Source organism: Bombina bombina, chromosome 7 (assembly GCF_027579735.1).
Source record: "Bombina bombina isolate aBomBom1 chromosome 7, aBomBom1.pri, whole genome shotgun sequence".
Classification (NCBI taxonomy): Eukaryota; Metazoa; Chordata; class Amphibia; order Anura; family Bombinatoridae; genus Bombina; species Bombina bombina.
This window is the reverse complement of record NC_069505.1, coordinates 522,188,360-522,211,841: the sequence shown is the minus strand read 5'-3', so window position 1 is coordinate 522,211,841 and position 23,482 is coordinate 522,188,360. Positions and strand designations below refer to the sequence as shown.

The 23,482-nt window shown below is 39.8% G+C and overlaps 1 protein-coding gene across 1 annotated transcript in view; it reads left to right on the top strand.

Annotated features, from left to right (window-relative positions):
* Positions 1–23,273, top strand: part of MAP3K10 (mitogen-activated protein kinase kinase kinase 10) — a 58,161-nt gene extending 34,888 nt beyond the window's left edge. The window contains exons 5-11 of the mRNA XM_053721793.1: positions 6,504–6,679; positions 8,608–8,848; positions 10,407–10,529; positions 10,636–10,774; positions 12,975–13,087; positions 18,606–19,316; positions 22,755–23,273. Coding sequence (XP_053577768.1) covers positions 6,504–6,679; positions 8,608–8,848; positions 10,407–10,529; positions 10,636–10,774; positions 12,975–13,087; positions 18,606–19,316; positions 22,755–23,143 — 1,892 coding nt within the window. The 3' untranslated portion in view covers positions 23,144–23,273. The remainder of the gene's footprint in view (positions 1–6,503; positions 6,680–8,607; positions 8,849–10,406; positions 10,530–10,635; positions 10,775–12,974; positions 13,088–18,605; positions 19,317–22,754) is intronic.
* Positions 23,274–23,482: the final 209 nt, after the last annotated feature.

Sequence of the window (23,482 nt, the reverse complement as noted above, 5' to 3'; positions counted from 1 at the left end):
AGGCACAACTATCTCCTGGTTAATGTCTTTGTTAGAAACAACTTTTGGAAGAAAACCAGGTTTAGTACGCAAAACCACCTTATCTGCATGGAACACCAGATAAGGAGAAGAACACTGCAGAGCAGATAATTCTGAACTCTTCTAGCAGAAGAAATTGCAACCAAAAACAAAACTTTCCAAGATAATAACTTAATATCAACGGAATGTAAGGGTTCAAACGGAACCCCCTGAAGAACTGAAAGAACTAGGTTGAGACTCCAAGGAGGAGTCAAAATTTTGTAAACAGGCTTGATTCTAACCAGAGCCTGAACAAAGGCTAGAACATCTGGCACAGCTGCCAGCTTTTTGTGAAGTAACACAGACAAGGCAGAAATCTGTCCCATCAAGGAACTTGCAGATAATCCTTTTTCCAATCCTTCTCGAAGGAAGGATAGACTCTTAGGAATCTTAACCTTGTCCCAAGGGAATCCTGCAGATTCACACCAACAGATATACCAAATTATGTGGTAATTTTCTGGTTACAGGCATTCAGGCCTGAACAAGAGTATTAATAACAGAATCTGAGAACCCTCGCTTTGATAAGATCAAGCGTTCAATCTCCAAGCAGTCAGCTGGAGTGGGTCGAACGGACCTAGAACAAGAAGGTCTCGTCTCAAAGGTAGCTTCCATGGTGGAGCCGATGACATATTCACCAGATCTGTATACCAAGTCCTGCGTGGCCACGCAGGAGCTATCAAAATCACCGACGCCCTCTCCTGATTGATCCTGGCTACCAGCCTGGGGATGAGAGGAAACGGCGGGAACACATAAGCTAGTTTGAAGGTCCAAGGTGCTACTAGTGCATCCACTAGAGCCGCCTTGGGATCCCTGGATCTGTACCCGTAGTAAGGAACTCTGAAGTTCTGACGAGAGGCCATCAGATCCATGTCTGGAATGCCCCACGGTTGAGTGACTTGGGCAAAGATTTCCGGATGGAGTTCCCACTCCCCCGGATGCAATGTCTGACGACTCAGAAAATCCGCTTCCCAATTTTCCACTCCTGGGATGTGGATAGCAGACAGGTGGCAGGAGTGAGACTCCGCCCATAGAATGATTTTGGTCACTTCGTCCATCGCTAGGGAACTCCTTGTTCCCCCCTGATGGTTGATGTATGAACTTGGCCCTCGCTAGCTGAGGCCAAGCTTTGAGAGCATTGAATATCGCTCTCAGATCCAGAATATTTATCGGTAGAAGAGATTCTACCCGAGACCAAAGACCCTGAGCTTTCAGAGATCCCCAGACCGCGCCCCAGCCCATCAGACTGGCGTCGGTCGTGACAATGACCCACTCTGGTCTGCGGAAGGTCATCCCTTGTGACAGGTTGTCCAGGGACAGCCACCAACGGAATGAGTCTCTGGTCCTCTGATTTACTTGTATCTTCGGAGATAAGTCTGAATAGTCCCCATTCCACTGACTGAGCAGGAACAGTTGTAATGGTCTTAGATGAATGCGCACAAAAGGAACTATGTCCATTGCCGCTACCATCAAACCTATCACTTCCATGCACTGCGCTATGGAAGGAAGAGGAACGGAATGAAGTATCCGACAAGAGTCTAGAAGTTTTGTTTTTCTGGCTTCTGTCAGAAAAATCCTCATTTCTAAGGAGTCTATTATAGTTCCCAAGAAGGGAACCCTCGTTGACGGAGATAGAGAACTCTTTTCCACGTTCACTTTCCATCCGTGAGATCTGAGAAAGGCCAGGACAATGTCCGTGTGAGCCTTTACTTGAGGAAGGGACGACGCACGAATCAGAATGTCGTCCAAAGCACCGCCAGAAGGGACCCTAGTACCTATGAGAAAATCCTAGGAGCAGTGGCTAATCCGAAAGAAAACGCCACGAACTGGAAATGCTTGTCCAGGAATTCAAACCTTAGGAACCGATGATGTTCCTTGTGGATAGGAATATGTAGATACGCATCCTTGAAATCCACCTTGGTCATGAATTGACCTTCCTGGATGGAAGGAAGAAGTGTTCGAATGGTTTCCATCTTGAACGATGGAACCTTGAGAAACTTGTTCAAGATCTTGAGATCTAAGATTGGTCTGAACGTTCCCTCTTTTTTGGGAACTATGAACAGATTGGAGTAGAACCCCATCCCTTGTTCTCCTAATGGAACAGGATGAATCACTCCCATTTTTAGCAGGTCTTCTACCCAATGTAAGAATGCCTGTCTTCTTATGTGGTCTGAAGACAACTGAGACCTGTGGAACCTCCCCCTTGGAGGAAGCCCCTTGAACTCCAGAGAATAACCTTGGGAGACTATTTCTAGCGCCCAAGGGTCCAGAACATCTCTTGCCCCAGCCTGAGCGAAGAGAGAGAGTCTGCCCCCCACCAGATCCGGTCCCGGATCGGGGGCCCGCATTTCATGCTGTCTTGGTAGCAGTGGCAGGTTTCCTGGCCTGCTTTCCTTTGTTTCAGCCTTGCATAGGTCTCCAGGCTGGATTGGCTTGAGAAGTATTACCTTCCTGCTTAGAGGACGTAGCCCTTGGGGCTGATCCGTTTCTGCGAAAGGGACGAAACTTAGGTTTATTTTTGGTCTTGAAAAGACCTATCCTGAGGAAGGGCGTGGCCCTTGCCCCCAGTGATATCAGAGATAATCTCTTTCAAGTCAGGGCCAAAGAGTGTTTTCCCCTTGAAAGGAATGTCAAGCAATTTGTTCTTGGAAGACGCATCCGCTGCCCAAGATTTTAACCAAAGCGCTCTGCGCCACAATAGCAAACCCAGAATTTTTTCGCCGCTAACCTAGCCAATTGCAAGGTGGCGTCTAGGGTGAAAGAATTAGCCAATTTAAGAGCACGAATTCTGTCCATAATCTCCTCATAAGAAGAAGAATTACTAATAATCGCCTTTCCTAGCTCAAACTAGAAACACGCGGCTGCAGTGACAGGGACAATGCATGCAATTGGTTGTAGAAGGGAACCTTGCTGAACAAACATCTTTAGCAGACCTTCTAATTTTTTATCCATAGGATCTTGGAAAGCACAACTATCTTCTATGGGTATAGTGGCGCGCTTGTGTAGAGTAGAAACCGCCCCCTCGACCTTGGGGACTGTCTGCCATCAGTCCTTTCTGGTGTCGACTATAGGAAAACAATTTTATAAATATGGGGGGAGGTACTAAAGGTATACCGGGCCTGTCCCATTCTGTACTAACAATGTACGCCACCCGCTTGGATATAGGAAAAGCTTCGGGGGGCCCCGGGGCCTCTAAGAACTTTTCCATTTTACATAGTGGTTCTGGAATGACCAGATAATCACAATCATCCAAATTGGATAACACCTCCTTAAGCAGAGCGCGGAGATGTTCCAACTTAAATTTAAAAGTAATCACATCAGGTTCAGCTTGTTGAGAAATGTTTCCTGAATCTGAAATTTCTCCCTCAGACAAAACCTCCCTGGCCCCCTCAGACTGGTGTAGGGGCCCTTCAGAAACCATATCATCAGCGTTCTCATGCTCTACAGAATTTTCTAAAACAGAGCAGTCGCGCTTTCACTGATAAGTGGGCATATTGGCTAAAATGTTTTTGATAGAATTATCCATTACAGCCGTTAAATGTTGCATAGTAAGGAGTATTGGCGCACTAGATGTACTAGGGGCCTCCTGTATGGGCAAGACTGGTGTAGACGAAGGAGGGGATGATGCAGTACCATGCTTACTCCCCTCACTTGAGGAATCATCTTGGGCATCATTTTTACTAAAAAATTTTTATGACATAAAATACATATAGTTAAATGAGAAGGAACCTTGGTTTCCCCACAGTCAGAACACAATCTATCTGGTAGTTCAGACATGTTAAACAGGCATAAACTTGATAACAAAGCACAAAAAACGTTTTAAAATAAAACCGTTACTGTCACTTTAAATTTTAAACTAAACACACTTTATTACTGCAATTGCGAAAAAGTATGAAGGAATTGTTCAAAATTCACCAAAATTTCACCACAGTGTCTTAAAGCCTTAAAAGTATTGCACACCAAATTTGGAAGCTTTAACCCTTAAAATAACGGAACCGGAGCCGTTTTTATATTTAACCCCTTTACAGTCCCTGGAATCTGCTTTGCTGAGACCCAACCAAGCCCAAAGGGGAATACGATACCAAATGATGCCTTCAGAAAGACCTTTCTATGTATCAGAGCTCCACACACATGCAGCTGCATGCCATGCTGTCCTCAAAAACAAGTGCGCCATACCGGCGCGAAAATGAGACTCTGCCTATGCTTTGGGAAAGCCCCTAAAGAATAAGGTGTCTAAAACAGTGCCTGCCGATATTATTATATCAAAATACCCAGATAAAATGATTCCTCAAGGCTAAATATGTGTTAATAATCAATCGATTTAGCCCAGAAAAAGTCTACAGTTTAAATAAGCCCTTGTGAAGCCCTTATTTACAATCGTAATAAACATGGCTTACCGGATCCCATAGGGAAAATGACAGCTTCCAGCATTACATCGTCTTGTTAGAATGTGTCATACCTCAAGCAGCAAGGGACTGCAAACTGTTCCCCCAACTGAAGTTAATTGCTCTCAACAGTCCTGTGTGGAACAGCCATGGATTTTAGTTACGGTTGCTAAAATCATTTTCCTCATACAAACAGAATTCTTCATCTCTTTTCTGTTTCTGAGTAAATAGTACGTACCAGCACTATTTGAAAATAACAAACTCTTGATTGAATAATGAAAAACTACAGTTAAACACTAAAAAACTCTAAGCCATCTCCGTGGAGATGTTGCCTGTACAACGGCAAAGAGAATGACTGGGGTAGGCGGAGCCTAGGAGGGATCATGTGACCAGCTTTGCTGGGCTCTTTGCCATTTCCTGTTGGGGAAGAGAATATCCCACAAGTAAGGATGACGCCGTGGACCGGACACACCTATGTTGGAGAAATTAAGCACAAATTACTCAGGTATGTATTGTCCACCCACACCAGGAGTGGCAGGGAACAAACTTGTAAACAGAGATGCAGATTCAAAAGTAAAGTCTTTCTCCAGGTAGGAAACCAGGGTCCAGTGAAGGCAGGTAATGTTCTGGCTTGTGACAAAACAGAATCAATGTGAAGACCCTGTGCAGCCTAACAGCCAGCCTTAAATAGGGAGGCGTTGCACAGGGTTGGCTCTGAGTAAATCCAAAATTGAGAGCACCTGTGTTTTGCATAGGTGTAATTACAAGTAAGACAAATGCTCTTTAGGCTGTTCTTTTAAGCTGCATGATATTGCATTATAGTTCCCAGGCTGCTAGAACTGACTGTGGCTCAACATATAAGCAAACAGTAATTAAAGCACAGAGCCATGGGTTTAAATCCCTGCACAGCCCTGTCGGGCAGAATGCCTCCCAGACCTTTTCTTTTTAGTCTGAAGGCTTGGTTCGTGACACAGGCCCACCTTTGAGGAGCAAGGTTGAATACCTTTACTTTAGACTACGCATTTCTTTAAACTGGACCAGTAACATTATATATTAAACTGATATATTTTAAAGTACCCAGCAAATAGTTTATTTGGAACTTTGTATCGCCCCCATGGTGATATTGTCTTGCCAGAGAGGACATAGAGGCATACGTAGGATTAAATAATATAGACCTTTAGCTTCTTGATGAATCCTGGGGTTGACAGTCTCGGAACTAGCACAGCAGATATGCACAAACATAGGCAAATTAGAAGTGAAGAATAATGGTACCTGGCATAGGAGATTGACCTTGCAGAGACACAGATCGAGGCTAAAGGTAACCCCAGGTGAAGTAGTGCCAAGGTAAAGCCCAGGGTCAGGTCAAGGAATCCCACATCCAGTTCAAATCAGCAAGACAGGTGCAGGATCAAAGAGGTTTAGGAACAGGTACACAATAAAAAAAAGTCCAGAAAACAAGGCTAAAGGAACATGAAACCACAATTTTTTCTTTTATTATTCAGATACAACATATATTTTTAAGCAACTTTCCAATTTACTTCAATAATCAATTTTGTTTAATTATTGTAATATCCTTTATTGGAGGAGCAGCAATGCACTACTGGGAGCTAGCTGAACCCATTAGTAAGCCAATGACAAGATGCATATATATGTGCAGAAACCAATGAGCACCTAGTTCCCAGCTCTTGAGCCTACCTAGGCATGTTTTTCAACAGGGATACCAAGAGAACGAAGCAAATTAGATAATAAAACAAAATTAGAAAGTTGTTTAACATTTATATGCTCTATCTGAATCATGAAAGAAAATATTGGGTTTCATTTTTGGGTTTCTCTTTAAGGTCAAGGAAGAATTAGTCAACGTTAGCAACAAAATTAGTAAAATGACCCTTTATGTTAAGCATTTGTGTACCTACTCTATCCAATCATGTCATATATACTGTACATTCTGTCATTGTTCAAGTTATTTCTTCTGTTGTCCAATTTTTGAGGTCCTCACTTACCAGATACAACTGGGAGGTGTTCCTATCAGGTTAAAGTATGACAAGGGTTTTCTGTCTGTTTTAGCTTGCTGGAACCCAGACCCCCATAGCCGGCCTTCGTTTACATGTATCCTGGAGCAACTGACCACCATCGAGAATTCTGCAATGTTCCAGATGCCCCTGGAATCCTTTCACTCACTGCAAGAAGACTGGAAGTTGGAGATCCAGCAGATGTTTAACGAGCTTAGGACCAAAGAGAAGGTGATTACAAAAAAAGTGATCTGGAAGGGTTATGCTTCTCTACGGTGGGGTAGAAATGGTCAGAAATACCTTTTATTGGCTTTGGAAGGAGAAGACATCACCAGCACTTGGATTTGGCAGGAGAAGACATCACCAGCTCTTTCTGAATAACAGAAATGTATTTGTGAGCTCATTATGAATGTAGTAGATGTGGATGTATCAAGTGTATTATGCAGTTGACCATCTTTATCAGATGAGTGTCACTTGTTTGAAGGGCTATAATGGCAAGTTCTAGCTGATCCAATATTTTTCTCTAGTCTTTTATGATCAGAGTGTTGAACCTTCAAGAATCAGGCTTAAGATCCATTTACTAAATCACATGAAAGTGATACAGCATAACTGTAAAAAGTTGAGAAGAAAATATCACCAGGCTGCACATCTATATGTAAAAAAGGAAGATATTTTACCTCAAAATTTCCTCAGCTCAGTTGTGATCCTGAGCCAATCAGCTGCACTAGTGCTGAGTGCACACTTATTTTTACTGTGATCTTGTGAGATCTCATAGTAAACCTCCTTAAACAGAGGAGGGAAATACATGACTGTGTCTGCCCCTGCCAGATGCTCACTGCCAGTCCCAAGACTAGCATCCTGATTGGATGCTTAAAGTCCCTTTACAATGGGATGTAGCCACTAAGAAAATTTTGAGGTAAAATATCTTCATTTTTTACATTGAGATGTTCAGGTGATATTTTCTAATAAAATTTTTACAGATATGCTGCATCATTTTCAAGTGCTTCAACATTTGGGTATCATATCCCTTTTAAAGCAGAAAGAGTTAAGGAGTTGATGGAAGAGATTTTAATTTCATCATTCAGATATAGCATACCATTTTAAGAACGTTTCCAAGTTACTTCTATTCTAAAATTTACTTTACCCTATGTAAAGACACTTTTCCGTGCCATTTGTTTTCTAACAACCCTTAGCCACCACTTTTAGCCCCTTATATCTGCTTTTTTCAGTTACTTTATTAAAAAAATAAAGATGCTACCATTTTTTATTTTTTAATAAAGATAACTATATTGAAATGTGGGGTCAATTGGGAGATTTTTTAGAAAATTAACCAGAGATCTGATCTCTGATTCCTTTTCTGAGCGCTAATTGCTACAGAGCGATAGGAATAACCAGCCACTTGTAATGGCTGGTTATTTATCGCGTACCCGCAAACGGGCAAATTTTCCTGTTTGCGGGTGCACTATAAATTAGCGCTCAACTTGTAATATAGCCCTTAATGAGAAAGTGGAATTGCTTTTTCACTAATCTACTGATGTCTGTTTTCTGCACAGTGGTGCTTAGTGCCACGCAAAAACCCTTGTATAGCTAGATGTGGCCCTCGGGTTGTACTATGGGCAGCCCTAAAAAAGGCCCTCCTTCCACACAACCAATGAGAAAATAGATATTTATGCAAAGTGTGCTGAGTGAGGACTAACCTTTCATCAAAATTCTGCAGATGTGCTTATTTAATCTCCTGCAACGGAAACGTTTTTTCACTGTAAGAGCAATAAAATTTTGGAACTCATTACCAAAGGAGGTAGTGAATGCCAATACCCTAGATACATTTAAAAATTATTTGGATACATTTCTGTCTATAAACAAAATTCATGGATATGATTGCTAGTATTAAATGGGTCACCTTTAGTGGGATTTGTTAATCTTAACTGGAGCTTTTTATATATATTTTAGATTTCTATAGGTTGAACTCGATGGACTTCAGTCTTTTTTCAACCTTATCTACTATGTTATCCAATATGTTCAATTAATTCCCTGAAACAGAATATTCGCTGGTTTCTTGTTTTCTCATCAAATTAAATTCAGTATAATTGCCTATGACAGATAGCTTGGCACTAAAAATGTGTTTCACTGGTCAACGATCCATCTTGTTCAAATTTTAGGAGCTTCGTAGCCGTGAGGAAGAGTTAGTTCGAGCTGCTGAGGAGCAGAGGAACCTAGAGGAGATGTTAAAGAGAAGGGAGCAAGAGTTGGCAGAAAGGGAGATTGACATTGTGGAGCGAGAGTTGAACATCATAATGTATCAGATGTACCAGGAAAAACCCAAAGTGAAGAAGCGCAAAGGAAACTTCAAAAAGAGTCGCCTCAAACTCAAGGATGGCAACCGCATAAGCTTACCCTCAGGTACGTGGGCTGCCTTCTAGAAAAAACATATTATAAGTCTATGGGACAAGTCATGCCTTGTAGAGGGATCCAACAGATGTCTATGAGGATCTTATTTATTGAACGTGGAAAGGCAAATGGGATTTAAAATATAAACTTTCATGATTTTAGATAGAACTTAGAATTAAAAAAAAATTCACTTCTAATATCAAATTTACCTTTTTTTCTTTTGGTCTCTTTTGTTGAATCTTAGCTCCTCTCCATTTGAGCATACTGAGGTAGGCTCAAAAGTGTGTTTCAAACACTATAGGCGCCATTTATGAAGCTGCGTAAGCAGATTCATGGCCGTTTCGGAGCAGGCTTGCTCCTGCTCTTGCACCTTCGGTTACGTGAAAGCCGAGGGCAGGGTTGCAAGAGTGATTGCTCTTGCAATCTTAAATTTCGGCAGCCAATGCTGCTCTGGAGGGCCTGAAGGTGTGAGGACAGGTTCTCTCTATAAGAACTTGTCTGCATGCATAACAATAAATCTCGCACTATATGGCAGCAGTGTTTGTAATAATGTTATACATATAGTGCTCAAGAAGAATCAATACTCCTGAGCATCCTTGATATCCTGTCATGGAAAGGAGTTAAAGTGACATGACAAACAAACATTTATTTTATGATTCAGATAGAGCGTACAATTTTAAGAACATTTCCAATTTACTTTAATGACCAAATTTACTTTGTTGTCATGATTTTCTTTGTTGAAGAGAATACCTAGGTAGGTAACGTTCACCTGTCTGAAGAACTCTATGGCAGCAGTTTTGCAAAAATGCTTTTGAGCACTAGCTGGCAGCAGTGTTTGAACACTGTATAACATAACTACTGCCATATACTGCTCCAGACTTATGCACGCTCTTGAGTTTACCTACCTGCTTTTCCACAAAAGATGCCAAAAGAACAAAGTACATTGGAAAATGTCTTAAAAGTATATGCTCTTTCTGAATCATGAAAGAGAATTAGTTTGGATTTCATGTCTCCTTAAAGGGACACTGTACCCAAATTTTTTCTTTTGTGATTCAGATACAGCATGCAATTTTAAGCAACTTTCTAATTTACTCCTATTATCAATTTTTCTTTGTTCTCTTGCTATCTTTATATGAAAAAGAAGGCATGTAAGCTTTTTTCTAGGTTCAGAACTTTGGACAGCAGTTTTTGATTGGTGGATGCATTTATCCACCAATCAGCAAGGACAACCTAGGTTGTTCACCAAAAATGGGCCGCCATCTAAACTTACATTCTTGCATTTCAAATAAAGATACCAAGAGAATAAAGAACATTTGAAAATAGGAGTAAATTAGAAAGTTGCTTAAAATTGCATGCTCTATCTGAAGCACAAAAGAAAATATTTGGGTACAGTGTCCCTTTAAGTTTCAACAAAAGGATACCAAGTGAAAAAGATACATTTTCTAATAGCAAATTGGATTTTGTTTTTTAATTCCGCACTTCATTTCGACTCTCCAGTCCTGTTTCTTTATTGAGCCAAGATATTAATGTGATAATCATGTTGAATTCCCTGTTATATATTTTTTTTTAGGTTTTGAGCACAAAATAACTGTCCAAGCATCTCCGACACTGGACAAATGTAAAGGACAGGGATCAAGTAGCTACAGTCCTCCAGGAAGTCCTCTGATCATTCCTAGGCTCCGAGCCATCCGATGTAAGTTCTCGCAATCACTAACCTTAATATATAGGCTGTGCTAATTCTGGTCAACAGAGATATTTTATGTGCAATGGAAACCATTTTCGCATTTTCTTCTTTCCAGTAACGCCTGTGGATTGCAGCAAGACGTGGGGGCGCAGTTCTGTCCTGAAGAAGGAGGAGGTGACGTCCAACAAAAAGAAAGGCAAAACATGGGGACCAAGCTCCACGCAACTGAAAGAACGAGTCGGAGGAGAGGAGAGGTGAGTCCTGTTCAAATCTTTTGCAACTTCCTGCCCCCTTGTGACATCTCCATGCGCGTGGCCGGACTGTTAACCGGTGGATATTTGTCCAACTGACATTTGTGCGACGGATAATAATCCGATAGACAAATGTCCGTCGGATGAATAACAGTCCAGCCACGGCCATTCTACTCACGCATTCTGTCTGCAAACCTTTAAAAGCACGTCGTGGGGGGCAAGAGTGGTAATAGACATAGGAGACAGCCAGCTAGATTAGCCATTCAACCTCCGTATAGTCTGTTCCTCCAGCCGTTATGGTCACGTGTAGAGGATCTGTTAGGCTGCTCCGCTCCTATTGGCTAGTGTCGTTTCCACACACTCCAGCTGATCCGCTTGTCCGCTATCAAAGTCTAGAGAGAGGAAAGTATCCGCCCTTAGTGCAATTTGCACGCTGGATACTCAAGTAATCCTTGTGAATTGCTTACAATGGAACTTTTTGCAATGATCTTGAAAAAGCCCTCATATAGAGAGAAACGCGTTGATGTTTTAATAGATGCAGCCAGAATAATTTTACTATTTATACTATTTGTACTCTCTGTGGAAACCGAGGTTATATTGGGACTTTACACAGGACTTCTGTAAGGTTGAGACACAAGCCGGTACAACTAACTGAAGCCTCTGTTTGGCATTTGCTAAGTTTGCATTGTTCTATTACCAAATAATAATACCAAGCACTACAAATAGTTCCATTGTAAGCAATTTACAAGGATTACTCGAGTATCCAGCATGCAAATTGCACTAAGGGCGGATACTTTCCTCTCTCTAGACTTTGATAGCGGACAAGCGGATCAGCTGGAGTGTGTGGAAGCGACACTAGCCAATAGGAGCGGAGCAGCCTAACAGATCCTCTACATGTGACTATAACGGCTGGAGGAACAGACTATACGGAGGTTGAACGGCTAATCTAGCTGGCTGTCTCCTATGTCTATTACCACTCCCAAATAGCCAGGTCAAATACACCTATTGTCTAAGGATTGCTCCGTTAATACACAGACTGTGTGGACTGTATTTGTCACCATCGTCTGGATACCTTTAATAACTTTTTTGATACGTTTTGGCCAATCTCTTTTTATCTTAGTGGTGGCAATATTTTTACCTACTTATTTTTTTAGTTGTTTTATATCGGAGACGTCCGGTTTTTTTATACATTATTGTTATTTACTCCTGGTAACAGATATTGATGCCGTCCAGTTGCACAACTGTTTAGGTTTAATAAATTATTTGCTCATTTACTTATTTGGGTATTTTTCAATATATTTTTTTATATATATCTGCTAATTATTGGCATTATCCTTTTTTTTTAGAACGGTACTATTTAGCCACCTATATATTTAGGTTATACAATATTAATGGTTCACATAATGTTCTAAATCACAGATTATCTCAATAATATAATAGAGATTGCTACTATTGATTGGTTTAGAATTAACTGCCTTTGTTTCACCTATTAACCTTTAGCCCCTGAGTGCTCCTAAATATTGTTTTTTGTTACTAAGTTACAACATGGCAGCTCCAATTGTTTATAGACACCTAGGGGCCGATTTATCAAATGGCGGGCGGACATGTCAGCCCAACATCGCTAAATGCCAACAGCATACACTGTCGCCATTTATCATTGCCTGGTGAAATGCTTGTGCAATGTCGCCCCTGCACATTTGCAGCCAATCAGCCTCTAGCAGGGGGTGTCAATCATCCCGATTGTATCTGATCGGGATGATTGCAGTCCCGCGTTTGTTTCCGGCGAGCCTAAAGCTTAGCGCAAAAAAATCAGCATCCGCTGCTTAGTAAATATACCCCTAAAACTTTACAATTACTCTGTCACTATTTAAACTGCTAATGAAACTTTATAAAATACATCTTTATGTTATTCTCAGACTAATCTGTTCTTTGAATGCATCAATCTATCTAGCATTTATTTAGTGTTTAATGTCCCTTTAACAGCCTCTCCGGTCTCACCAATTCCCAGGTTTTTTTATGGAACAAATACACTGGAGAATGGAACTTTTCGTGAATCAGCTGCATAAAATAACACAAACTGTAGAAACTGTTAATGAATCTAGTCATGTATATACCTGCATTTTCAGGAACACACATACGGTATTGCATGTAGGCAAAAGAGAAGATATATCTGCTGGTATTGACTGCTCCATCTATTTCACAGGTTAAAAGCTCTTGGAGAAGGCAGCAAGCAGTGGTCTAACAGCGCACCCAATCTTGGAAAGTCTCCAAAACACCAACCCATCAGCGTGGGGTTTGCCAGCCTTACAGAGATGGGTACGTTTCATACCTTTATTGGCAAATAGAAATAATAGAACAGATGTATAACTTGATTTAGAATGCTATTACAAGAAGGAACGAGTAATATTGACTTTGGACAGAAGATGTTTAGATGTACGGTGCTGTGGTTTTTGTGAGAATTTTATTTGAAGAGGCACAAAGAAGAGCCAATCTAAACCATAATACAGAAGTCAGTCTTAGAAGGACAGTAAACATACAAAATAACATTATATAATTCTGCACATAGTGCAGAATTATATAACATTATTTTAGCGGCAGCTTTATGAAACTAAAGCATTTCCTGATTTTTTATTTCAAAGTTGGACTCTGCTCAAGGTTCTACTGAGCGGGTCTTGTTGTTCAAAACGCTTCGCAGGCACGCTGTCTAGTCGCAGCCCGCCTTGTTGTGCCATTGAAGTGAATGTAGCTCGTTCCCGCTACCAGATCAGAGCAGGAGCAAGCTAATTCACTTCAATGGCGCGATCCGGCGGTCTGTGACTAGACAGCGCGCCCGCAAAGTGCTTTTGAACAGCAAGACCCGCTCAGTAGAACCTTGAGCGGAGTCCAATTTTGAAATAAAAAATCAGGAAATGCTTTAGTTTCATAAAGCTGCCACTAAGATAATGTTATATAATTCTGCACTATGTGCAGAATTATATAACGTTATTTTGTATGTTTACTGTCCCTTTAAAGGGTTATGAAACCCAATTTTTTCTTTCATGATTCAGATAGAGCAGCAATTTAAATCAACTCTCTAATTTACTCCTATTATTCATTTTTATTTGTTTTCTTGGTATCTTTGTTTGAAAAAGCCGGCATGTAAGCTTAGGAGCTGGCCCATTTTTGGTTCAGAACCTGGGTAGCTGACTAAATGTAGGCACCAATCAGAAAGCACTACCCAGGTTCTGAAACAAAAATGAGCCATCTCCTAAGCTTATATTCCTGCTTTTTCAAAAGATACCAATAGAACGAAAAATTGATAATAGGAGTAAATTAGAAAGTTGCTAAGGGACAGTAAAGTCATAATTAGACATTCATGATTTTTTCAGAGCATACAATTTTAAATAACCTACCAATTTACTTCTATTATTTAATTTGCTTCCTTCTCTTGTTATCCTTTGCTGAAAGTTGTATCTAGGTAAGCTCAGGAGCAGCAAAGAACCTAGGTTCTAGCTGCTGATTGGTGGCTGCATATATATATATATATATATATATATATATATATGTAATAAAGAGAGGGAGAATAGGGGAAAAAAGGGAAATTCAGGAAGGCGCAACACTCTGAATGAAGAATCCTAAATAGGGAGTATTTAGATCAGTGTGTTTTGAATGACCTATTACTCCAGTGATATACAACTAGTGGAAAAATGCAAAGGGAATATCAAATATAGATATAATATAATATAGAAGGAGAGGCAATTTAAATGTTTACTATGAATTATTCTGATAAGTTGTTTGTTGATTATTGGATATCTAAAAGTATCAAAAAATAGTGTATACAATATACACACAATAGCTCAAAAAAAATACAATTGGTACTGGTAAACAAATAGCATAACTGATGGAATGTCTGTTGGATGATATGTGACAAATTATGTACATACATACCTATAACAAAAAACAACCACCTAAAAATGCCTAAATATTCAAAAGTTGGCAAAAATTTTACAAAAATAACTACGATTGATATTGTAAATTATAATAGCCTAAATATGTAGTAAATTATGATAGTAATAGTAATATTGAAACGTAGTATTGACTGTCAGACTGTATTTCAACAGTAAAAGTCCTGTGAAAGTTCAAAGTTTTAATCCAATAAAGCAAGTGAACTTCTATAACTGTAGATGAATGCAAAAGATCCAAAATGGTTAAACAAGATATATCAATGAATCCACGTTCCACAACGAACCCGTTGGGAGTATACTTACACTCCGTTACCTCAATCTCATGAGGTAAGTGCCGCGCAGTGTATAGGTAGTTCTTCCCCTCGGTGTCTGTGGTAAAGTGGAGCGGTGTCCTTTTTCAATCCAGAGATCTCTTTAATACTCTCTCCCGAATAGTATTCAGTCCTTTAGGTTCCAAATGATCAAAAGAACGGTAGAGCAGTTTCTCACAAAGCATCAAGACCACACAGTCATTGTAAACTGGGACAAGTTGTTTTCAAGATCCAGATAATGTAGCTTTTCTGGGTTGAATTTGAAGTCAGATTAAATGAAGTTAAATTCTTTGTTGACTCTATATTCAATAATTGTTTTAATATAAATAAAACAAGTAAATCGCCGTTTAACGCTATTTACTTGTTTTATTTATATTAAAACAATTATTGAATATAGAGTCAACAAAGAATTTAACTTCATTTAATCTGACTTCAAATTCAACACAGAAAAGCTACATTATCTGGATCTTGAAAACAACTTGTCCCAGTTTACAATGACTGTGTGGTCTTGATGCTTTGTGAGAAACTACTCTACCGTTCTTTTGATCATTTGGAACCTAAAGGACTGAATACTATTCGGGAGAGAGTATTAAAGAGATCTCTGGATTGAAAAAGGACACCGCTCCACTTTACCACAGACACCGAGGGGAAGAACTACCTATACACTGCGCGGCACTTACCTCATGAGATTGAGGTAACGGAGTGTAAGTATACTCCCAACGGGTTCGTTGTGGAACGTGGATTCATTGATATATCTTGTTTAACCATTTTGGATCTTTTGCATTCATCTACAGTTATAGAAGTTCACTTGCTTTATTGGATTAAAACTTTGAACTTTCACAGGACTTTTACTGTTGAAATACAGTCTGACAGTCAATACTACGTTTCAATATTACTATTACTATCATAATTTACTACATATTTAGGCTATTATAATTTACAATATCAATCGTAGTTATTTTTGTAAAATTTTTGCCAACTTTTGAATATTTAGGCATTTTTAGGTGGTTGTTTTTTGTTATAGGTCTGTATGTACATAATTTGTCACATATCATCCAACAGACATTCCATCAGTTATGCTATTTGTTTACCAGTACCAATTGTATTTTTTTTGAGCTATTGTGTGTATATTGTATACACTATTTTTTGATACTTTTAGATATCCAATAATCAACAAACAACTTATCAGAATAATTCATAGTAAACATTTAAATTGCCTCTCCTTCTATATTATATTATATCTATATTTGATATTCCCTTTGCATTTTTCCACTAGTTGTATATCACTGGAGTAATAGGTCATTCAAAACACACTGATCTAAATACTCCCTATTTAGGATTCTTCATTCAGAGTGTTGCGCCTAACTGAATTTCCCTTTTTTCCCCTATTCTCCCTCTCTTTATTACATATTTTTTCTACCAAGTTAACTGTTCCTGGGGGCACAGTTTTTCTCTGGGTAGATATTCACAGGCAGCAAATTTACCACTCTAATCTCTCTAGAATATATTTATAGGGTGTCTTTCCAGTGCCAATCCTACACCCATCTTTCTGTCCATATATATATATATATATATATATATATATATATATATATATATATATATATATATATATATATATATATATATATATATATATATATACCGATTGTAATTGGCTCGCCCATGTGTTCAGTTAGAAACCAGTAGTGCATTGCTGCTCCTTCAACAAATGATACCAAGAGAATGAAGCAAATTTGATAATAGAAGTAAACTGGAAAGTTGTTAAAAATTGTATGCTCTAAATCATGAAAGAAAACATTTGGGTTTCATGTCCCTTTAATGTGGTGCTTTGTGCCAGATATATATAGAAAGCACCCATAGGTATAGCATTTATTTGTTGTTCTCAGACTTTTTATTTAACTCAGTTATACCCAATTAAATTAGAGCTTTGTGGCACATAAACTTGACAAGATTATTAATGCTTTGGAGTCTAGGGCCCCTATTTATCAAGGTCTGGCGGACCTGATCCGACAGTGCGGATCAGGTCCGCCAGACCTCACTGAATACGGCGAGCTATACGCTCACCGTATTCAGCATTGCACCAGCAGCTCACAAGAGCTGCTGGTGCAACGCCGCCCCCTGCAGACTCGCGGCCAATGGGCCGCCAGCAGGGGGTGTGTTAATCAACCTGATCGTACTCGATCAGGTTGATTTCCGGCGATGTCTGTCCGCCTGCTCAGAGCAGGCGGACAGGTTATAGAGCAGCAGTCTTTGTGACTGCTGCTTCATAACTGATGTTTCTGGCGAGCCTGCAGGCTCGCCAGAAACACGGGACATCAAGCTCCATACGGAGCTTGATACATATGCCCCTAGGGGTCCATTTTGCTTCGGAGCCCCATCGTTTCAGGTCTGCCTGAAACGGAAGTCACGAAGCAGCGGTCATAAGATCGCCGCTCTTTAACTTGTCCATCACCTTTTAGGTGGCGGACTGAAATCATCCCGATCTGATACAATCAGGATGATTGACAGCCCCTGCTAGCGTCTGATCAGCTGCCAGTGAGCAGGGAACGGCATTGCACAAGCATTTCACCAGAAATGCTTGTGCAATGATAACTGCTTACAGCTTATGCTGTCGGCATTTAGCGAGGTTGAGCGGACACAATTCGCTACAGCGAATTAGATAGAATATATAGAATATGCCAATTTAAACAACTTTCCAATTTACTTCCATTATCAAATTTGGTTTGTTCAATTGGTATTATTTATTGAAACATGTGTCTACATACTCAAAGAAGCACAGGAGTGTGCACGTGTCTTTAGTATTCTGTAGCAGCAGTGATTGCAACACTGCTACATACAATATTGCAAAATAATGCTGCCATAGAGTACTAAAGTCACGTGTGCGCTCCTGAGCTCATATAACAAAGGATACCAAGAGAACAATGCAAATTTGATAATAGAAGTAACTGACAAAGTAGCTTAACCCTTTGAGTGCTAATGACGGCTCTGAGCCGTCACTAGCACTCTCCCATCTTGAGGGAGATCTGGGGGCTCCCACCCACTCCTACCCCGGCGATCGGGCCTGTATAGTGACGGGCAACGCCGGGGGGTTTCCCGTTTTGCGTGGTGATGTCATGCGCAATGACGTGTTGACGTCACTGCACAACTTTATTAACAAAATGACAATGTTAAGTATAGGAGCAGGGGGCATACTGCTTAGAAGCCTGTATCTCAGGCATCTAGGCAGCTACAGACCCCCAATTGCCTAACCTTTCCAACAGTGTAAGTCTTGGGGATTTTTTTCAAAAATAAAAAAAATAAAACAGCTTAGCACCCAGGTGGGAAAGTGCTTAGCGCTCAAAGGGTTAAAATTACATGCTCTATCTGAATCTATCCCCTTAATACATGGTGAGTATATTTCAGATCTAGGCGTTATGGTGAGAGATAGACTTATATCACTTTGGGAGACATCCGGGATAAGATATGTAATTTGTACAATTTACTTCTGGGTTTGAAAATTCCAAAAGGTATTGTTTATAATAGACAATAAATTATGATAAGCTTACGTATCATTATTCTTTTATTTCTTCCATTTAGAGGAATATGTAGATGGAGAAGGCTCCGTTCCCCAGTCCCCATTTTCAACACAGTCCTACCTCACACTTCCTCTCAATTCAGACGATAAAAACCAAGCTGAGGACACCGCAGTCTCTGCAAGTTCATCCTTGTCAGACAGCCCAAAACGTAGCTCCCAGTCCCGCAAGAAGAGTGAATTGTTTTTGCTGGGATGCGCCTCCCTCTTAGCGGCAGTGGCATTGGGAAGCGACTTAACGGAACTGGTTCCTCAGGAGGAGAAACGAAAAGGCATCTTTCAGTGGCCAGGTAGAGGGCCTAGGAAAAGTAACAATTCACCCAGCCGCTCCTCATCTCGAGGAGAGGAGCCTGTGGTTCCTCCTAGCTCTGTCACTCTTCTGTCTTTGTCTTCCATCTCTGACTGCAACTCTACTCGATCTTTGATCCGTTCGGACAGTGACGAGGCGGGTATCGGGCATAATAACTTGCCCAGGGAAATGGACAGGAGGGAAGAGGGTAGCTCTGGAACAAACCCACTAGTGGACTATAAAGTGGAAAGCTTCAAGAAGGACCCACGGCAGTCACTGACTCCAACTCATGTCACTGCTTCAAGATCTGGCACTGAGGTTATAAGGGGCCACAGAAGGACACCATCTGACGGCGCTATTCGGCAGGTGACACAGAGTCACAGGAGGTCACCTTCAGATGGCAGCACCCCCCAGCTATGGGACACAGGTCAGTGATGAATCCTTAAAGGGACATGAAACCCAAAATTTTGATTCATAATAGCATAGTAGATGAGTTTGAAAAAAGACCGAAGTCCATCGAGTTCAACCTATACAAATCTAATATACTTACAAAAAAGCTCCAGTTGAGCTTAAATTAATCCCAATAAAAGGTGACCCATTTAATACAAGCAGTCATATCCATGAATTTTGTTTCTAGCCAGAAATGTATCCAAACAATTTTTAAATGTATCTAGGGTATTGGCATTCATTACCTCCTTTGGTAATGAGTTCCACAATTTTATTGCTCTTAAAGTGAAAAAACGTTTCCGTTGCAGGAGATTAAATCTCCTTTCCTCCAACCTTAAATTGTGACCTCTTGTCACAAACAATTTTCTTGGAATAAACACAGCTTCCCCCATCTCTGTATATGAGTCTTGAATATATTTATATAAAGTAATCATGTCACCTCTCAAGTGCCTTTTTTCTAGAGAAACAGATCCAGTTTGGCTAGCCTCTCCTCATAGCTTAATTCTCCATTCCCCTTATTAGCTTTGTGGCCCTTCTCTGAACTTTTTCTAGTTCTGCACACCATACTCAAGGTGAGGTCTTCCAGGGCTTTATATAGTGACAGAATTATGCTTTCCTCCCTTGAATCAATGCCTCTTTTAATACATGCTAGTATCTTATTAGCCTTTGAAGCTGCTGTCCTGCAATGTGCACCCATCTTTAGCTTGTTATCTATTACTACTCCCAAATCCCTTTCCTCCTTTGTTTGGCTAAGTCTTGTCCCATTTAAATAATATGCTGCCTGCTTATTTTTACTTCCAAAATGTAGAACCTTGCATTTTCCCGTATTAAATCTCATTTTCCATTTACTTGCCCATACTTCTAATTTTTGCAGATCCCTTTGTAATGAAAGTTCATCCTGCTCTGACCTAATGACCTTACTTAACTTAGTATCATCTGCAAAAATAGAGATGTCGCTATTTAATCCTTGCTGCAAGTCATTTATAAAAAATATTAAAAAGAACAGGGCCCAGTACTGATCCCTGGGGGACTCCACTGATTACCTTTGTCCAATCTGAGTATGATCCATTTACTACTACTCGTTGCTCCTTATCTTTTATCCGGTTATTTATCCATGAGCTAACATTTTCAGCTATGTTAGAACATATAATTTTAAACAACTTTCTAGCTTTCTTTTATTTTCAAATTGTGCTTTATTCTCTTGGTATCCTTTGTTGAAGAAGCAGCAGTAATGCACTACTGGGAGCTAGCTGAACACACTGGGTGAGTAAATGACAAGAGGCAGCTACCAATCAGCAGTACTTGCAGTTGTGCATAGCTGCTCCTGAGCCTACCTAGGTATACTTATCAACAAAGGATACCAAGAGAATGAAGCAAATAAGATGATTGAAGTGGAAAGATGTTTAAAATTGCATACTGTGTCTGAATCATTAAAGAAACACTTTGGGTTATATGTCCTTTTTAAATAATACTGAATTTTCAATGATAGACGTTTTAAATATTTGTGTGTATTATTTACTTATAGCAGGCCTCGACAAACCCAAGAGCCAGGCCCAGGGAGCCACTGGCTCCTAGAATGTTACCCCTGGCTCCTAACGTTTTGGGTTATTCTCCCTATATATATTCAAATACCATTGACTGGCTCCTAATAGTGGGTCTGGCTCCTTAAAAATCTTACTGGCTCCTAAATTTTTAACAGATTTGTCGACCCCTGATAGTCATAATTTGTTTTCAATAGGCTTCATAAACCTACAAGCTCTTTAAAAGGACATTAAACACTAAACAAATGATATAATGATGCAGTCAAAGAAAAGATTAGCCTGAGAATAACAAGTAGATGTATTTTTTTAAAGTTCCATTAGCTGTTTAAATATTGACAAATAACTGTAACGTTTTAGTGTCTATAAAACAATGGGAGCTGCCATGCTGTAACTTAGGTTACCTTCTCTGCTGTGGCCAATGAGGGACAGTTATAAATAGGTCACTAGAGTGTGCTGCCAATGGCTGTGTGGAATATAACAGTATTCTGCACTTCCATTTCTAACAGGAACTGAAAAGCTCAGAAAATAAATAATGAAAGTGTATTGCAGAGTTTTTTCTTATATACGATTCATCATTTTATATTACCATCTCAAAGTGTTTAATGTCCCTTTAAAGTATTTTTCTGATTTTATTACAAAAAAAAGCTTTAGAGTATAGATTACTTTTAGTGACCCCTACTTCAGCTTAAAGGGATATTCTGATGAAATGAAAAAAAAAATCTATAATTCGTTATGAAACACAAGTCCCTTGGTAGCTATGTGTTTAACCCACAAATACATTTAACCTTTTGCACCAGGTGCACAAGAGCCGGTAATGAGAGCAGTATTGGAGATTCCGAGCAGGAATTTAAAGGAATATACAACCCCAAAAATGTATTTCAAGATTCAGATAGAACATAACATTTTAAACAACTTTCCAATTTACTTCTTTTATCAAATTTTCTTCGTTTTCTTGTTATCTTTTGTTGAAAAGCAAGGGAGGTAAGTTTAGGAGTGTGCTTGTGTCTGCAGCACTATGAGCAGGATTTATCAAAGCAATTATCCTAAAATTGCGCACATTAATACGCACACGACTGAGTTAAATAAATAAAGATACCAAGAGAATGAAGAAAATTTGATAAAAGGAGTAAATTAAAAAGTTGCTTAAAATTGCATGCGCTATCTGAATCATGAAAGAAAAAAATGTGGGTTTAGTGTCCCTTTAAATGTGTTTATCCTAATTCTTCTTGCTGACGTCAGTTAGAGACAGTTACAAATAAGCTCCTACAATGATCAAGCGATCACTTTATAGCATGTCGCAGGGCCACTGTATTCTCCAGTGTCTCTGAAGACAGAAGTGTGTGTGTGTGTGGGGGGGGGGGGTGGAATCACAATTTGTAGTGCTTAATTACAGAAAAGGAATACAAAAGAAAAGAAAGTACATTATTTTGTTTGTGTTTTTTGCTTTTGTGATTCAGATAGAGAATACTATTCTAAACAACGTTCCAATTTACTTCTATTATCTAATTTGTTCTGTTCTTTTGGTATCCTTTGTTGAATAAGCAACAATGCACTACTATGAGCTAGCTGAACGCATTAGGTGAGCCAATAACATGAGGCATATATGTGCAGCCACCAATTAGCAGATGTTGAGCCTACCTAGGTATGCATTGCAACAAAGGATACCAAGAGAACATAACTAATTAGATAAATGAAGTAAATTGGAAAGTTGTTTAAAAGCACATGACCTGTCGGAATCACAAAATAAAAAAAACCTGTTTAATGTCCCCTTACGTTTGTAATGTCCCTAAACTTTGTATATGGATAATTTTTAATGGTTGCCATTGATAGATAAAATGATAGAATGTGTCTAATAGTAAATCTCTCTCTTCCCTAAGGTTCCAAAATATCTCCGTTTCCTCGTCTCCCAGATCCACACTCTGTATTTCCCCCACCTACTCGACGTAAACCCCCTGATAAGGACCTTGCTGTAGAAAGACCAACCACTCTTGAATTTGCACCTCGCCCTCGCCCCTCAGCTAATCGACCTCGCCTTGACCCTTGGAAATGTGTGTCTCTTGCACGGACTCATAGCTCGTCCCCTCCCAGTGTAGGGGATGATCATTCGGATGATCATTCGGGTGACACCATGGAAGAGCAAGGCAGGGTGACTTTGCTAGACATGGAAGTAGAGGGGCAGAGACTGGACAACACTATACCCCTGTGTGGGGCGGGAAAAAATGTTCCCATTGACCACTGTAATAATTTGGGATCTGATGTATCTTAACTGGGCAGGCTCCTGGCACAAGAGTATTATTGAGCATTTTGAAGGGTGGAAAGGGGTTTTAATGAATGTATTTTGTGGTTATAACCAGACGGGTATAATAAGGAATCTGATTAAAGATCATAATAACATATTTATGTGTAAGTAACTGGAAACCATGCATTGCACCTGTTTCAGACTGTGGTTTAGATACTCTACCGCAGCCTTGGACCTATCTGCAGTCCCTCGAGTTCAAGAAGCCAGTGTGGCAATGGAAGACTCCATATTTTTTTGTTGTCCGTATATAACAAACATGTGCATATAAGGTTCAGCTCCAATTAATAGTAGCACTTTAGGAAAAAT